Source organism: Xyrauchen texanus, chromosome 40 (genome assembly GCF_025860055.1).
Source record: "Xyrauchen texanus isolate HMW12.3.18 chromosome 40, RBS_HiC_50CHRs, whole genome shotgun sequence".
In the NCBI taxonomy this organism is placed as follows: Eukaryota; Metazoa; Chordata; class Actinopteri; order Cypriniformes; family Catostomidae; genus Xyrauchen; species Xyrauchen texanus.
The window spans coordinates 37,376,598-37,391,459 of NC_068315.1; the positions used below are offsets into that span (position 1 = coordinate 37,376,598).

Sequence of the window (14,862 nt, forward strand, 5' to 3'; positions counted from 1 at the left end):
ATAACTGCTCAGAAGTTTAATAGACTTCTCGCTATTGTTCTCCCCCAAAAAATGAACACATTTTTCAGCTGGGGGCCATATAAGGGGGGTGTCTCTCCAAAGACGGGGACACCGCATAGACCACACCCGGCCACGAGAGGGGTGGGGGGACTTCTAAGTAGAATACAACACATGGTCTTTCTGGGTCCACATTATGCGGAGCAGCACCGGGGTAGGTCCTACACAGGGAGGGGAGGAGTTACTACAAACACGGTGACCAGAGAGAGAGGGCCCTCTGCCTAAGGAAGATGCGGTTTACCAGCGGGGAAACCATTTTGCAGAATATACATCACACAGTGTAACTCAAAGTGGTGTCACCACTTACTCGTCAGCCGCTGGGCTAAGGAGGAAGAATGTCCAGGGTTCACACTTTTTTGCAAACGCAACTGGGAAAAAAGCACAAGTTTTCACCTCAGGGGAGTGGAATGGCGATATGCACAAATGGTACACCCGGCCAGATGACCCGAACTTACCTGTTTGTGTCACCTAATAACACACGGGACAAAACAAATTTGAGCTCACATGGAATGACTGCAATAGCATATAAATGACAGATTTGAAAAAGAAGCATTTCTGCTGGAGATGCTCTGGAGAGTGTACTTGACTTTCAGCCTCCATGTGCCGGTGGTCCTTCAGGTGGGGAGTAGTCCACCACAATCCGAAGCAAACATACATTCAGCTCTGACTAACCCACTTTTCACAATCCAGTCAATTACTGATAGAACATAGTAAAACTCAAGTCAAGTCCGTTTTATTTCTCTGTGCATATTGTGTTTGTCTAAGTCAGAAATTTGTGAGAATACTTAAGAAAAATAGGTTTTCAAATACCATTTCATGTTGCCTTTCTGCACCCTAACCTAAATGTGTTCATAAAACCACACAATCAAACTCAAGAGCCATGCAGAAAGATATCAAATATTAAGAGAGGGCATGTGACTGATTAAATGATGTTAACTGAATATATTAGTGATCTGTATATCTGTTTTCTGTTTGTTTATCTTGCAGTTGGCCACGTGGGATTCTGTTCATGGGCTTAATGGCAGTCTAAAGGAGAGTCGAATTGAGAACGGCATGCAGGGGGTTACAGTCAAAGTAGTCACGCTGTTGGTAAGACATACTTTATTCTTTTCAATTTTGTATACAGTATATTGTGTGTATGTGTGTGAATATTTAATGGAATAGTTCACTCAAAAATTTAAATTTGTGTTGTTTAGGAGATGTTTAGCTAAATGTTCATGTGGTTGACCCATTCGAAGACAGTTAGTTAGTGGTTGTAATCAATTATTAAACGAAAGCATAATTAAAGTAGGCCATACAACATGTACGCCATAATCTAAGGTATACGAAAGCTTTCTGTCATGAACAGACCAAAAAAGTTGTTTCTTACTGAAAATCTCCCCCTCTGTCATAAACCTCAAATCTCATTTTTGTTCACTCACATTCAGATATGGTGCATGAAGACGTGTCATGTCAGGTTTGACATATGTTATGCCAAGCAGCATTGGTTTTTGTATGTCTTGTAACATATTGTTTTTCCCAGGAGTCTCCCGTATTTCACACCCATCTCCCCCCCCTCCCGTTTTCTCCCGGGAAACTCCTGTAATTTGTATGGCCCAAACCTCGTTATATGAATAATTACATCAATATAATAATCAAAAGTTGTCCAGTTGCCAGATCTTGTATGAAACGCATCCTACTCACACAATCGACACATCACACAAATGTCAAACCATTTGTGACCTCAACCTGGCAACCTACAACCCATTTGCGCTGTTGATATCTGCACAGGTAGTAGACTCGGGAAGTTGAATCAAGCATCACTGGTAGATGGGAGGAGAACACTCAGGTGGTGCTAAATATACATGTAAATTTAACAACAGCTGGACGTAAGAATTTATATAATAAGAATTGAATATCTCGAAGCCATATTGACAATGTGTGTCGCACTGATTTTAATATCAGACACGGTGGGAAAAATGACGTTACTCAGCACATTAAATCAAAACGGCACAATTTGTGTAGTATTTAGCCGGTCTCTGCCATCCAGCACACCCAACCCACACTCAGAGGTCTCCCGGTTTTTGGTACCCAAATGTTGAATTGGGTTCATATATATTAGTTTTATATTCGTTTTGAACAACAAGATAGACAGTACATTTTGGTAGAATTGTCCTTTTTCGGTGACTATTCCTGTAATAATGTCAGCTTTGGTTGGTTACTATTTTTGTGAGTTAATTATAGTGATACATAATCTTAAAGTTGTCGTGGTAACATTTTACATGACTGTTCCATTTGTTAAATGTTTAGGGCTTGATTAATGAATAATAAGCCATTTGCAAATGCATTACAAATCACTGACGGTTATAGTAACATTTAAAAAAGGCCAACTTTTATCCTATACATGCCAAAGAATCACTTGCAAGTTAATAATGCTTAATAAATACACTGCTTATGTTAATGAAAAACATAACATGGCATAATTCATCATTTTTGTCACAATAGACTCTTATCCTCCTGAGACCATTTCTGATTTGCAACTATTAGCACTTAATAAACAAGCAAATAGAAATATAGAAATACAGTTCTAGAGTAAATAGATTTCATAAACATGTATGTCCTCATATGTGAACAGCGGGACTAAGTTGTGAAATGTAGAAAATCCGATTATATTGATGAAATATTTGATTATGTGTCCAGTAGTGTTGATTATTCATGTTATTAAGATGTTCTAGACATTACAGCTGATTTTCTAGAAAACTGAATGAATAATTCTGATTAATAGTAATGCATCATCTAATCACTGCCGACCATATTCAAATCAAATGATCCATTATAAATTGTGAATCTATGTACTGATTCTTATTATTGAGTGATCCAAACATCATCTGCAGTCTGAAACTGAACTTTTCATCCGATTTTACCAGTGAATGCACTTAACTGCATAGAGAGCTATAGGACACTCCCTTGATCCCTATTTAGTGAATGACTCTGTCTGCACTGATCTCAGAACAGTTACAAATGCACCTTATTTTCATCCTAACGCCATATAAAGCCTCTGAAAGACACATTTTTCATCTTTTGTGAAAATGCACATGAAATATAGAAGAATGCATTTATGAATGTTAATGAATAGAACCGTATTGTACAGTGATCAAATATAAGAACATTTATATTCAAATGATCCACAGATTCATGTTTTTGAACTTTTGATGGAATAATGTCTCATTTTGCACATATGTGGACTTGATGTTTATCAGTGAAAAATGAACAGATTTATTAAAGCCACATATCAAACCAAACTAGAGACGTTACTCTTTACAACCAAACATGTTTCAATCCAAAAACTTCAAGAGGTTTCTTATCAGAGGCACTTTTGTTGGAGCACTTCACAGAAATCAACGTCATGTTCTCATTAAGTGTCATGTGATTGTAACCCGCACAAGAAGAGACAGTCACAATGTATGTCAAAAATGCGTTTATTTGCATGCAAACAAAAGTACAGCACGGAAAATCCAGAGGGAGAATGGTCAGGGTAGGGTAGGGTCAAAAGCCGGGGAAACAAAGTCGAGTAAAGGGGCAAATCCGGGAGAGAGTGGTCAACGAGAGTGGGGAGGTCGAAGCCAGGAAACAGGATCAGAGTAGACAGGACTCGTGGGAGCAAAAGACAGGGGAACAAGGGGAGCTGGCAAGCTAAGAGGAGGACAAGAGGAGTTCAAAACTAGACGAGACTAGCGGAGGGCAAAGACACGGGAAACTAAATACAATAACCAACGGGAGTGAGACGAAAGGGTAGTGATATATATAGTGACGAGTGCAGGTGTAAACAATGAACAGGTGATGAGACGAGTGCAGGTGAAACTAATGTGCAGGAGGATTGGAAGCGCATGAGAAACTTGAGGATGGGAGATAACCTACGAGCATGTGAGCGAGTAGGAGCAAAAGTGGGCGTGAGGGCTCGAGCGAGCAAAAAGAGCGTGAAAAGCTCGAGGGGGCGGAGCGAGGGAGTGAGGTCGAGGGAGTGAGTGTGTGTGCGACGAAGTGGGGATGGGGCAGAGGAGCGGGGTTCGTGACAGTGATGCAGTGCAGCAGATGTTTAACCCTTAAATGACAGTGTAGAGTCTTGTGAACAGTATTCAGCTGGTTTTAATTCAACTAAATTATGTGTTGCATGAATTCAAAATACAACGTCCACACATGAGGACACGGAGTCGCATGAGGATGAGATTAAAAGGAGGGATTATGTCCTTGTGTTTCTATTCATGTCTGAAATGTCTTGATTCACTTGTGTTGTCACTGTTTTTGTCATTCTGATGTGAAAAGAATGGTGCTTCTCCAAGTGCTGTCCCAACTTACCTAGTCCTAGTCACCTAAAATCTTCTGCAAAAACCCTTTTCAGCTCTTCATGCTCATTCACAGCAGATATCATATAATCAACATGATGATCATTAAACCATACTGAACTTTATGTACTCAGGTTTCTAATACTAGCAACTCTTAATAAACGCTTCATATTTCTCCACTTTACATTTAAGATACATTTTCATAGGTTATGAATGTTGAATGTGTGTTATTAAGCATTTATAACATATGTTGTCAAATGGCTCACTATTTTCAGGTATTGTAAGGAAGTCATGCATATTGTTATAATCGCTTCTTAATGATTTATAATGCATGTGTAAATTATTTGTCATAATTAACTCCTTTATAAACACTTAACAAATGTAAAGTGTTACAGTCATCATTTACTCCTTTTTTCATGTTGAGATTGTTCTCCATTCTTCATAATTGATATAATTTATAAACAGAAACGTTTAACATAAATTCTAAATATTTTATATATCTTCCGATAGTCTTTATTTATTTATATATATATACAGTATATTTGTTCCTTATGATCTCAATGTAATCACTCTTTCGGGCTCTGTGCAGAAATCATCTACTAAAGACAGATTTCCCAGTGTGCCCTACATAATCTTGAAGCTAGGCTGTAACTGTTGGTAATCAATATTCCCCTTCAAAGGAGGATCCGTTTGTGATGGTGGCAGAAAATATCCTTGGACAGCCCAAGAGATATAAGGGCTTCTCAATTGATGTGCTAGACGCCTTGGCCAAGATCCTCGGATTCAAGTACGAGATCTACCAGGTGGCAGACAGTAAATACGGTTCTCAGCTGCCCAATAGCTCTTGGAATGGAATGATCGGGGAGCTCATCAACAAGGCAAGTGTTTTAAATACAGAGCCATTGACCTCTCAATTCTATTTTTGCATGAACCAGGCTTTCTAACTTTGTAATACGTTGTGAGATAAGTAATTAGCATGAAGATAATAAGATTGCCAGCATCTAGAGAATGATACAGTGTAATTAGTCATTTATATTTAAAGTTGCTCATGCTCATGCTCTTGCTTCTGATTCTTTTATCTAATCGATTAACCCATTCTTAAATCAAAATGCCCTCTGAAATAGACCATAGTCAGGGTGCATGCCATATTCATTTGGTACAGCAGAGTACACAGATCCCAACACTATATATTTTTGTGTGGGATTTTAAAATATTTTTTTATTGAAATAATATCTAGAACAAGAAATGCTGTTGCGTTGCTCATTTCACTACTCCTAGTGAACAACCAGTCAGTAATTAGACTGATGTACGTTTCACTAACCTTGCAAATGAGCATTTTTAACAGTGCTTTCGAGATGTAAACATAACACAGTAATGGATATCAGCTCATTTTGACTTAGATGTAATAACCTGCGGTTCAGTGAGCAACTGAAATGATCATGGCTTAGAGTGAACCCCTACAAGTAACTCAAATGCACCGTTCTTGCTTACTTCCTGTGTTTGCAGAGAGCAGATCTGGCAGTGTCTGCCATCACCATCACACCAGAGCGAGAGAACGTTGTGGACTTCAGCAAGCGCTACATGGACTACTCAGTGGGGATCCTTCACCACAAACCCGAGGAAAAGATCAACATCTTCTCCCTGTTTGCCCCATTTGATCTGGCCGTGTGGGCCTGTATCGGGGCTGCCATCCCTGTGGTGGGCGTTTTGGTCTTCCTGCTCACACGGATGCAGATGCTCCGATCTCAGAATCCACCAGGAGCCCATCAGGCTTCGTCCATGTCTAACTCACTGCACAGTGCCATATGGATTGTCTATGGGGCCTTTGTACAACAAGGTATTGCAGTATGTTCCTTACTCCTGCTCACATTCAAAGGCACCTTCACAAGAGATTTATCAGCTTATACTATGCTTTTAAGGCTTAGAGAGATTACAAGAATAAAAGTGCAGTGTGGATATAATACATTGGGGCATCAATACATCACTCCCTCTGAGACATGTTTGCATCTAAACTGCTTATGCAAGCATTGCTTGGCAGCTCAGACAGGCATATATGGACATTTTATATCCAAAATTCAGGTTTGTGAAGGAATAGTTCCCCCAGAAATGAAAATACTGTCATTATTTACTCACCCTTATGTCAACAAACCATAAAATGACTGTAAAAACAAAATACACTTTCAACAATTTTACAGCTCAAATAATACACAAGTGCTTCTCACTGGAACACACATTTTAGTTTTTTAAAGAAAAGGAGGGAAGAGTTGAAATACATGTTTGTGGTAATGACCATTAATGCTGTCAATTGAGCTGAACTTGAACTTGTATTGACTCCTGAACATTCCTTTTAAACAAGAAGAAATTACCCACAAATAATTGCCAATGTGGTAAGAAAAATTCAATAAAGTCTTTTTCTTTTCCTTACCTAACCGGGAATACATTTTTCTAATTTTTGTAAGGATACCCACAAATAATATAAATAATAAATAATAAAAGATATGTAATGTTGTTTTGTTTTTCAATTTAATGTCTCATTTAAAAAAGATATTTTACAGGAAATCCGGATTCTTTTAGCAGTGTTGAGCTCCAAAAACTATTAGTTGTGCAGACAACTTTTATTATGCTTATTGTCATGTTTGGAGTATGACAGTGTCCTTCCTGCACTTCCTGCTAAACATCTGCTTTTGTTTATAATGGACAAAAGTCACATGGATTTAGAATAACATGAGCAGTATTGGGTAAAACAATCCACTACATATTACTTCTCTATAATGTAATCAAATTACTTTACTGATTAGCCTATTTTTTAAGTAATCACATCACTAATTACATTACTTTTAAGTTACTTTCTATAACACTTTTTACTGATTTTTTTTTTCCTCACAACAAATTCAAAATAACATATATTAAACCCAAGTTATGTACTTAAAAGTAATTAACATAGTTGAAGGTCAGTAACTCATCTGAAGAACAGGAAGTGGAAGGTGTTTCAGACTGTCAATCACTCGCGAACAGTGTGGGACCCTAGGGCTAAACCAAAGGGTCTTCTAGGTGGACATCTAAACGTTAGAAGCTTACTGTCTAAAAGTGAGCAAATACAGCATCTTTTATCAGATTCAAACCTGGACTTTTTATGCTTATCTGAAACCTGGCTTAATCAAAATGCTCCGTCGGCAGCTCTGAATATTCCTGGTTATAGCATCTACAGGAAAAATAGGGAGGGATCAAAAAGGGGGGGAGGAGTGCTGGTTTACATAAAAAGCACATTACAGTGTCACAAAATCAAATGGTCAAATAATTTATTAGAATGTTTAGGTCTCAATATCACCCTTTCACCACAAATGTCATTCGTCCTTGTGGTAATATATAGGCCTCCCTCTGCAGACAACAGTTTTTATGAAAACTTTGAGCAGCTCCTAAAAGAAAGCAACCTTGATAAAGAACTTATCATTATGGGGGATTTTAACATCAACTGGGAGGACAAATCCTGTAGAAAAAAGCTTAAACAAATCACTGACAGGTATGATCTAACACAAATTGTACATGGGCCAACAAGAATAACTAATTCTACCAAGACACAAATCGATCTCATATTTACCAATAGATCTGAAAGAATTATAAAATTGTTTAATATGTTGACAGGTTTATCAGACCACAATCTAACTCTTGTTACAAGAAAGCTTGCCAAAATACGTTTTCACCCTTGCACTAGAGAAGAAAAAAAAAGAAACTATTACAATTCCTAAAAATAATTATCAAAACTTTGTAGATGCAGCTAACCAAATTCAATGGGATGACATTTTATCTTTAGTTGATTGCGAAAAATACAGCCAAATATTCCTAAAAACACTTGAGAGAACTATTAAAGAATTCTCAAAAAAAAATCAAGTACAAACACAAAAACACTGTACCCTGGATAAATCCAGACATCATAAAAATCATGAAAGAACGTGACCAAGCCCTAAAACTAGCAAATAAAACAAAATCAAGTCATGACAGAGGACGTTTCACTATGTTGAGAAATAAAGTTGTAAGATCATTAAGAAAAGCAAAGGCAGATTTCTTTCTCACTATAATTGAAAAATCAAATGGAAATACTAAAACAATATGGAATCAGCTAAGAAAAATGATGGGTGATCGCCCCAAAGAACAAAACACTCTAGAAATTCAAATAAATGAAAAACTGACAAACAATCTTCCGGTTATAGCTAACATAGCGAACTGTTTTACACTTGAGAACATAAACACTCCGTCAATAGACACAAATCAATCAGTTTTTAGTTTAATTAACATCACAGAATCGGAGGTATCACAGACCATTAAATCACTCAGACCATCAAAATGTAAAGATATTTTTGATATGGATACAGTAATGCTCAAGGCGCTAAGTTTATCTATCATATCCCCCATCACCAAAATAATCAACATGTCTATTTCACAAAATATTTTCCCAAGCATGTGGAAATCAGCTGTTGTTGCTCCAATTTTTAAAAGTGGAGATCCTCATTCTATGTCAAACTACAGACCCATCAGTATAATGCCTGCAGTGTCTAAGATTGCAGAGAAATTAATAGCAAAACAAATTACTAACCATCTAAATTCCACACCCTTTGCCCTCCACCCTATGCAGTTTGGATTCAGAGCCAATTATTCAACAGAGACTGCGACTTGCTTCTTTACTGAAAACATCAGAGCTTTGTTGGACTGAGGTGGGGTTGTTGGTGCGGTGTTCCTAGATCTCCGCAAGGCTTTTGACACTGTTAATTATTCAATTTTGCTGGCTAAACTATGTAGTTATAATTTTTCCTCGGATGCGCTTAAATGGATTGAATCTTACCTCACTGACCGTCTCCAACATGTTAGAGTCCAGTCTTTTAAATCAACCGCTCTTAGTCTGTCCACTGGTCTTCCTCAAGGATCTATTTTAGGGCCTCTATTGTTCTCACTTTATATAAATGACCTTCCGTCCATCTGTAATGATGTCTCTATACAGATGTATGCTGATGACACTGTAGTCTATGTTCATGGTAAGAATATCTCTCAGGTGGCTGAGAAGCTCACTAAATCGATGGACAACATTACAGCTTGGTTGAAACAATCCTGCCTGCAGCTGAATACATCAAAAACAGTAGCAATGTTTTTCACAAAGTCCCACAAAAACCTTAGTGTTGAGCCAGATATTTTCGTTTCTGGAAAAAGGCTGCAGATTGTGTCAGAATACAAATATCTGGGGGTTTTGATTGATTCAAAATTGTCCTTTACATTGCATGTAAAAAGGGTCTGTAATCGCATCAAATTTAACCTCATGAATTTTAGACACATTCGCCATCAAATGTCCACACAGGCAGCAAAAATGTACATGCACTCTATGATCTTATCACATATCACTCTTACTGTTTACCCATCTGGTCACAAGCTGGTGTTACGTCTCTGAAACCTCTGCAGTCACTTTACAAACGATCTGTTAAAATTCTGGATAAGAGATTAATTATTTCTCACCATTGTCCAATATTACAAAAACATAGATTACTTAGCTGGGAAAACATGGTCAAATACTCAAATCTATGTCTCCTATATAAAATTATTCATGGTTTATCATCCCCTCCACTCCACCAGTTTGTTAACATCCGTACAGCTGATCAGAGCAGAACCAGAGGTGCAGTGAGGGGAGATTGTGTCATTCCCTTTAGAAAAAGTGTATTTGGTCATACTTCTTTTTCTGTTCGAGCTGCTACTGAATGGAACCGCATTCCTTTAACATTCAGAAATCTAAAAACCTATTGTACATTTAAGAACCATTTAAAGAAATGGTTACTTGAATTTCAGAGCTGTCAACATTAACACATTTCTCTAGTCTTCTTGCCTTGTGTGTATGTATATGTTATGTCTTTGTCAGCTGTTTGTTTGATTGTTGGTTTGCTGTAATTCGACTGTATTTTTTATTTTTTTTTATATATATATATATATATATATGTAATTTTAGTCTTTTTTAGGGTGACTTTTAACATCTGTCCTGGGACTGCAGACGAAAAATAGCCTTCTGGCTAATTCTGGCATATTGGCAGCAATGTTAATTAATATGCACTGTCCCTGTAATAATAAATAAATAAAAAAAATTAAAAATAAAAAATTCAAAAGAATGTGCAACAATATTTTGACTTAAAAATCTCATTATTTTGTAATCATTTAACTCCCAAAACTATACATGAGGTAAATGAGCACAGAATTCATTTTTTACTTTAGGGTGAACCAATACTGCAAATGCAGTTTCACTTTTCAGGAACCTTTGCACTCTGGTATAGATTTAGTTTAGTTTTTTGATGCAGTAGCTTTTTGGTAATCTGAAAGCTTCTGAGTTTTCAATTCAGAGGTGCTGAGAAACATTTCAAAAGTTGTGAATGTGAAAAAAAAGAAACGTTAATCAAGGATTACATATTGATACTTTCTACAAACATTGAAACAAACATCTGAAAAATAAAAAAAGAAAGTGTTTTATGACCTCAGCTGCCAATCAAACACGTCCTCTGATAAAGTAATGAGCCACAGTGGAACACATTAAATGCTAAACAACATTAGTCATGGTTCAATCTACTGTAATCAATAAGCATTAATCCAATCACTGGATTGTAAGAATATTTTCATCTGAGTTCAAAGTTCAAGTTCCAAACTGCTGTAAATAGTGTTTTATGGTGCATGCAAAATATTGGTATGATCAGAGATGACTAGCACCTTACGTCAGTGGAGCGCTAATCTGCATATCAAAGTTTCCTTCAGATTTCAAAGTCATCACACATGTTAAATACAGTACATTACCTACCAATTGCTTCTCAAGAGTGTGAAGTGTACTAAAACAGTGTAAAGGTGCCTTTGAATGAAGCACACAACACTGGTTCTCATCCAAGAGAGACGAAATGGAATAAATTGCTACCTCAGCAACTAGCACGTTAAACCACAGCTGCCTCTATTAATGTCTGGCGTACTGCCTACCAACCCTTTTAAGCCCAACAGCTTGGATTCAATCTGGGCCATTCCTGTGCTATACTTCTGTAGCTCATGCCACATGAAATGTACAGTAGATTGTTCAAAGATTTCCCTTAACCCAATAAAACTTTTACAGCAGTTAACACAGTATCTTTGTCTAGTGCTCATCCTGTTAAACTTAGTTTGACATGAGGATTAGCATATCTGATAGCATGAATGCTAACAATGGCACCTTTTCTGAATAACTCTAATGACAAAGGTTAATCATGTGAAATGGTGTTCTTGTTTCATGGATTATTCACATCTGTGATGAAATTACTTTATGCTAATCTCTTAATACTCCTTTATAGGGGTCTGCCCTTCTAATTGTTGGCTTTTTCATTAGGCATTCAGAAAGAGGATTATGGGAAAACCTTGAATAGATTCAACTCATGAAACAATATGGAGTGAACATGCTGCTCTAAGCCATCTTGCTAACTTCAGTAAACATGAAACGGATATTGCTAGTTCTGATTCAGTGAGTGAGTTGTAAGACTACTTCTGACCAATTTACTCACCGTGACTCAAGAGTGATTCAAAACTATTCTTAAATGGCTATTTGCCGTGTCCAGGTTCCTTTTTGAGTTTGTTTGGTAACTCATCAGCTTGCCTGGGCGATCTTTCAGGAAAACTTCTTACTGGCTGATAAACACCTTACTGTCATTGGTTCATGTTATTGAATAACTATTCTGTTCTGTTCCAAGAATATTGAACATCCTATCCACAACAACCAAGAAAAACTGTGTCCAGGTGTATCTAGGAGAATTGGGGCTGTTTTAAAGGCAAAGGTGGCCACAACAAATATTGATTTAGCTTTTTTATGATTACTGGACTTTGTATGACATCAAATGATAAATGAAAACTATGGCATTGTTTTTGAAGATAGGAGTGGTGGTGGCGTAGTGGGCTAAAGCACATAACTGGTAATCAGAAAGTTGCTGATTCGAACCCGCTCGAAACTTTTGCACTGTACTGCATATATATATATATATATATATATATATATATATATATATATATATATATATATATATATAATAGGGGTTTAAAAAATACAATATGATGCTCACTATTCAATACCATATGAATCGTACGATACATAAAGAAACACATTATAGCGTAATTAAAACCAATCAGCGCAATATTGACAGTTGCGGAACAGTCTACTCCCACGAGAGGTGACGCTGAGCGCTCACAGGAAAACGGAGCAGCACACTTGCAGTACATAGACGAGAAGATTAATGGCAAACGGCAAGTAGATTGTACTGTACGGTACAGATTGTTGACTTTGCCAAACAACATTGTCACATCCCTGTGCTACAGCACATTAAACATTTCATTTTATTTAAGCCGACATCACACAAAATGGTGGATTTGTGAGGCTGAAACAGGAGGAGTAAGTTTAACAGCCGACATGGAGCGTGACATGCACATCGAGACGCTCATAATTCATAACTATCAAAAAACTGCTTAAAAAAGTAAGAAACCTGCGATTAAATAAGACTTATAATTATCTGGTTTTGGCTTTTAAAATGTAAACAGCTTTGAGAGCAACACTTAATGTTCACATCAACCATCAGAATGGTGAAAAATGGGATCTCAGTGATTTGGACTGTGGTATGATTGTTAGTGTCAGATGGGCTGGTTTATTTCTGGGATTTTCACACACAACATCTCTAGAATTTACTCTGAATGGTGCCAAAAACTAAAAACATCCAGTTAGTGGCAGTTCTGTGGATGGAAATGCCTTGTTGATGAGAGATTTCAACAGAGAATGGCCAGACTGGTTTGAACTAAAAAAGTCTACAGTAACTCAGATAACCACTCTGTTCATCTGTGGTGAGAAGAATATACTCTCAGAATGATATTATGAGATGCAGGTTGGCACTGTTTTGGCGGTACAAGGGGGGCCTACACAATATTAGGCAGGTGATTGTAATGTTTGGTTGATCGGTGTATATTGTAAAACCAGAGGTTAATTTCCTAGAGTTTTTTTTTTTTTTTTAACCACTAAATAACATTGAAGAAGTTTTTCCTTGCTTCACTCACTTCAGCTTGTTCACAGGATTTTCAGACAAGGCATGATTTTCTATAAAGCTGCGTTGAAACTGTGTATTTTGAAAAGTTGCTATACAAATATAAAGGACTTGAGTGTAGACAACTTATTTTCTAAAAAAAAAAACCATAAATTATAAGTTTGTATGAGTTTTTCTCATTACAATCAAACAGAATAAATGCAGTGCGATTGTTTAAGTTCTATAGAGCTCTGCTTTTTCTTGCCAATGTCAGACAATTTTGAGGCATTTATGATTTAAAATACACTTATATCGTATACTTGAATAAGTTTGAGTGAAACATTTGTGGGTGCTCGTATTGTATTGTATCCTATCGTGAGGCTATTTATATATCATTACATACCTAATATATATATATATATATATATATATATATATATATATATATATATATATATATATATATATATATATATAAGCTGAAAAAAATTGTCTATTTAGATTTTTGTTGATTTGTGATTTTATATTTGTGGTTTTCTGTCTCCTCATGACAGGTGGCGATTCAGTGGTGGGGTCTGTGGCGTTGAGGATCATCATGGGCAGTTGGTGGTTATTTACATTGATTGTGTGTTCTTCTTACACCGCCAACCTGGCTGCATTCCTAACCGTGTCTCGCATGGACAACACTATACGGTAAATGACCATTTCACAAACAGTCTAGCACACAACGCACCTTATGCTACACTGTTGATCAGTATTTGTTAATAGCTTTTCTGTCTTTGCATTAGTCCTCATAATTGGTGCTTCCTTATGTTCAGGAATCTCTGCAACCGGTTTGGCCATGTGTCGGGTAATATGCAATGAAATATTGCTAAAGTAGTTTAACATTTCATTTTTTTCTTCACATTTACTTTAATTCATTTGGCAGATTCTTATATAGTGCAATCAGATTAAACATTACACACAATGTGTTTTGTGATGATCTTGTCATTGGTTGAGGTTCAGAAACTACTAATGAATCATTCATTCACTGTAAGACCAGATATGTATATTAACAAAGTAAAGAGGGTTGCGAGCCAGACTTTTAACTATCGGCACAAATGCCTGTCCTCGGATTTAACTGAAATGAATGAGAACAGACTGTGGAAGAAAATGTAAGGCCTGTGTGGTGAGACTGAAGCAGATTCATTTCGAAATCTCTCAGCTAGACCAGTTCGAGTTTGTGAAGTAAAACTTTGAAATAGTTTGCGTATGAGCCGATATAATGACAGGATGAGGCTGATACACTCACATGTTCTTGCAGTAATGTGAACTCTCACTGCAGATTTCTAATCTAACTGTACTTCATGTTGAGATCCTGAGAAACATTCGATTAGCATTCCAGAACAATCTCAAAAGTCTTCCTATGAGGTTTTTGTGGTCTGTGATTACTGTTACTAGTGCTATGT

The 14,862-nt window shown here is 36.8% G+C and overlaps 1 protein-coding gene across 1 annotated transcript in view; it reads left to right on the forward strand.

The window, feature by feature from the left end:
- LOC127633550 (glutamate receptor ionotropic, delta-1-like) overlaps positions 1–14,862 on the forward strand; it is a 772,099-nt gene that overhangs the window by 683,137 nt on the left and 74,100 nt on the right. The window contains exons 9-12 of the mRNA XM_052112731.1: positions 1,045–1,146; positions 5,060–5,261; positions 5,890–6,216; positions 13,969–14,107. Of these exons, the coding sequence (XP_051968691.1) occupies positions 1,045–1,146; positions 5,060–5,261; positions 5,890–6,216; positions 13,969–14,107 (770 nt within the window). The remainder of the gene's footprint in view (positions 1–1,044; positions 1,147–5,059; positions 5,262–5,889; positions 6,217–13,968; positions 14,108–14,862) is intronic.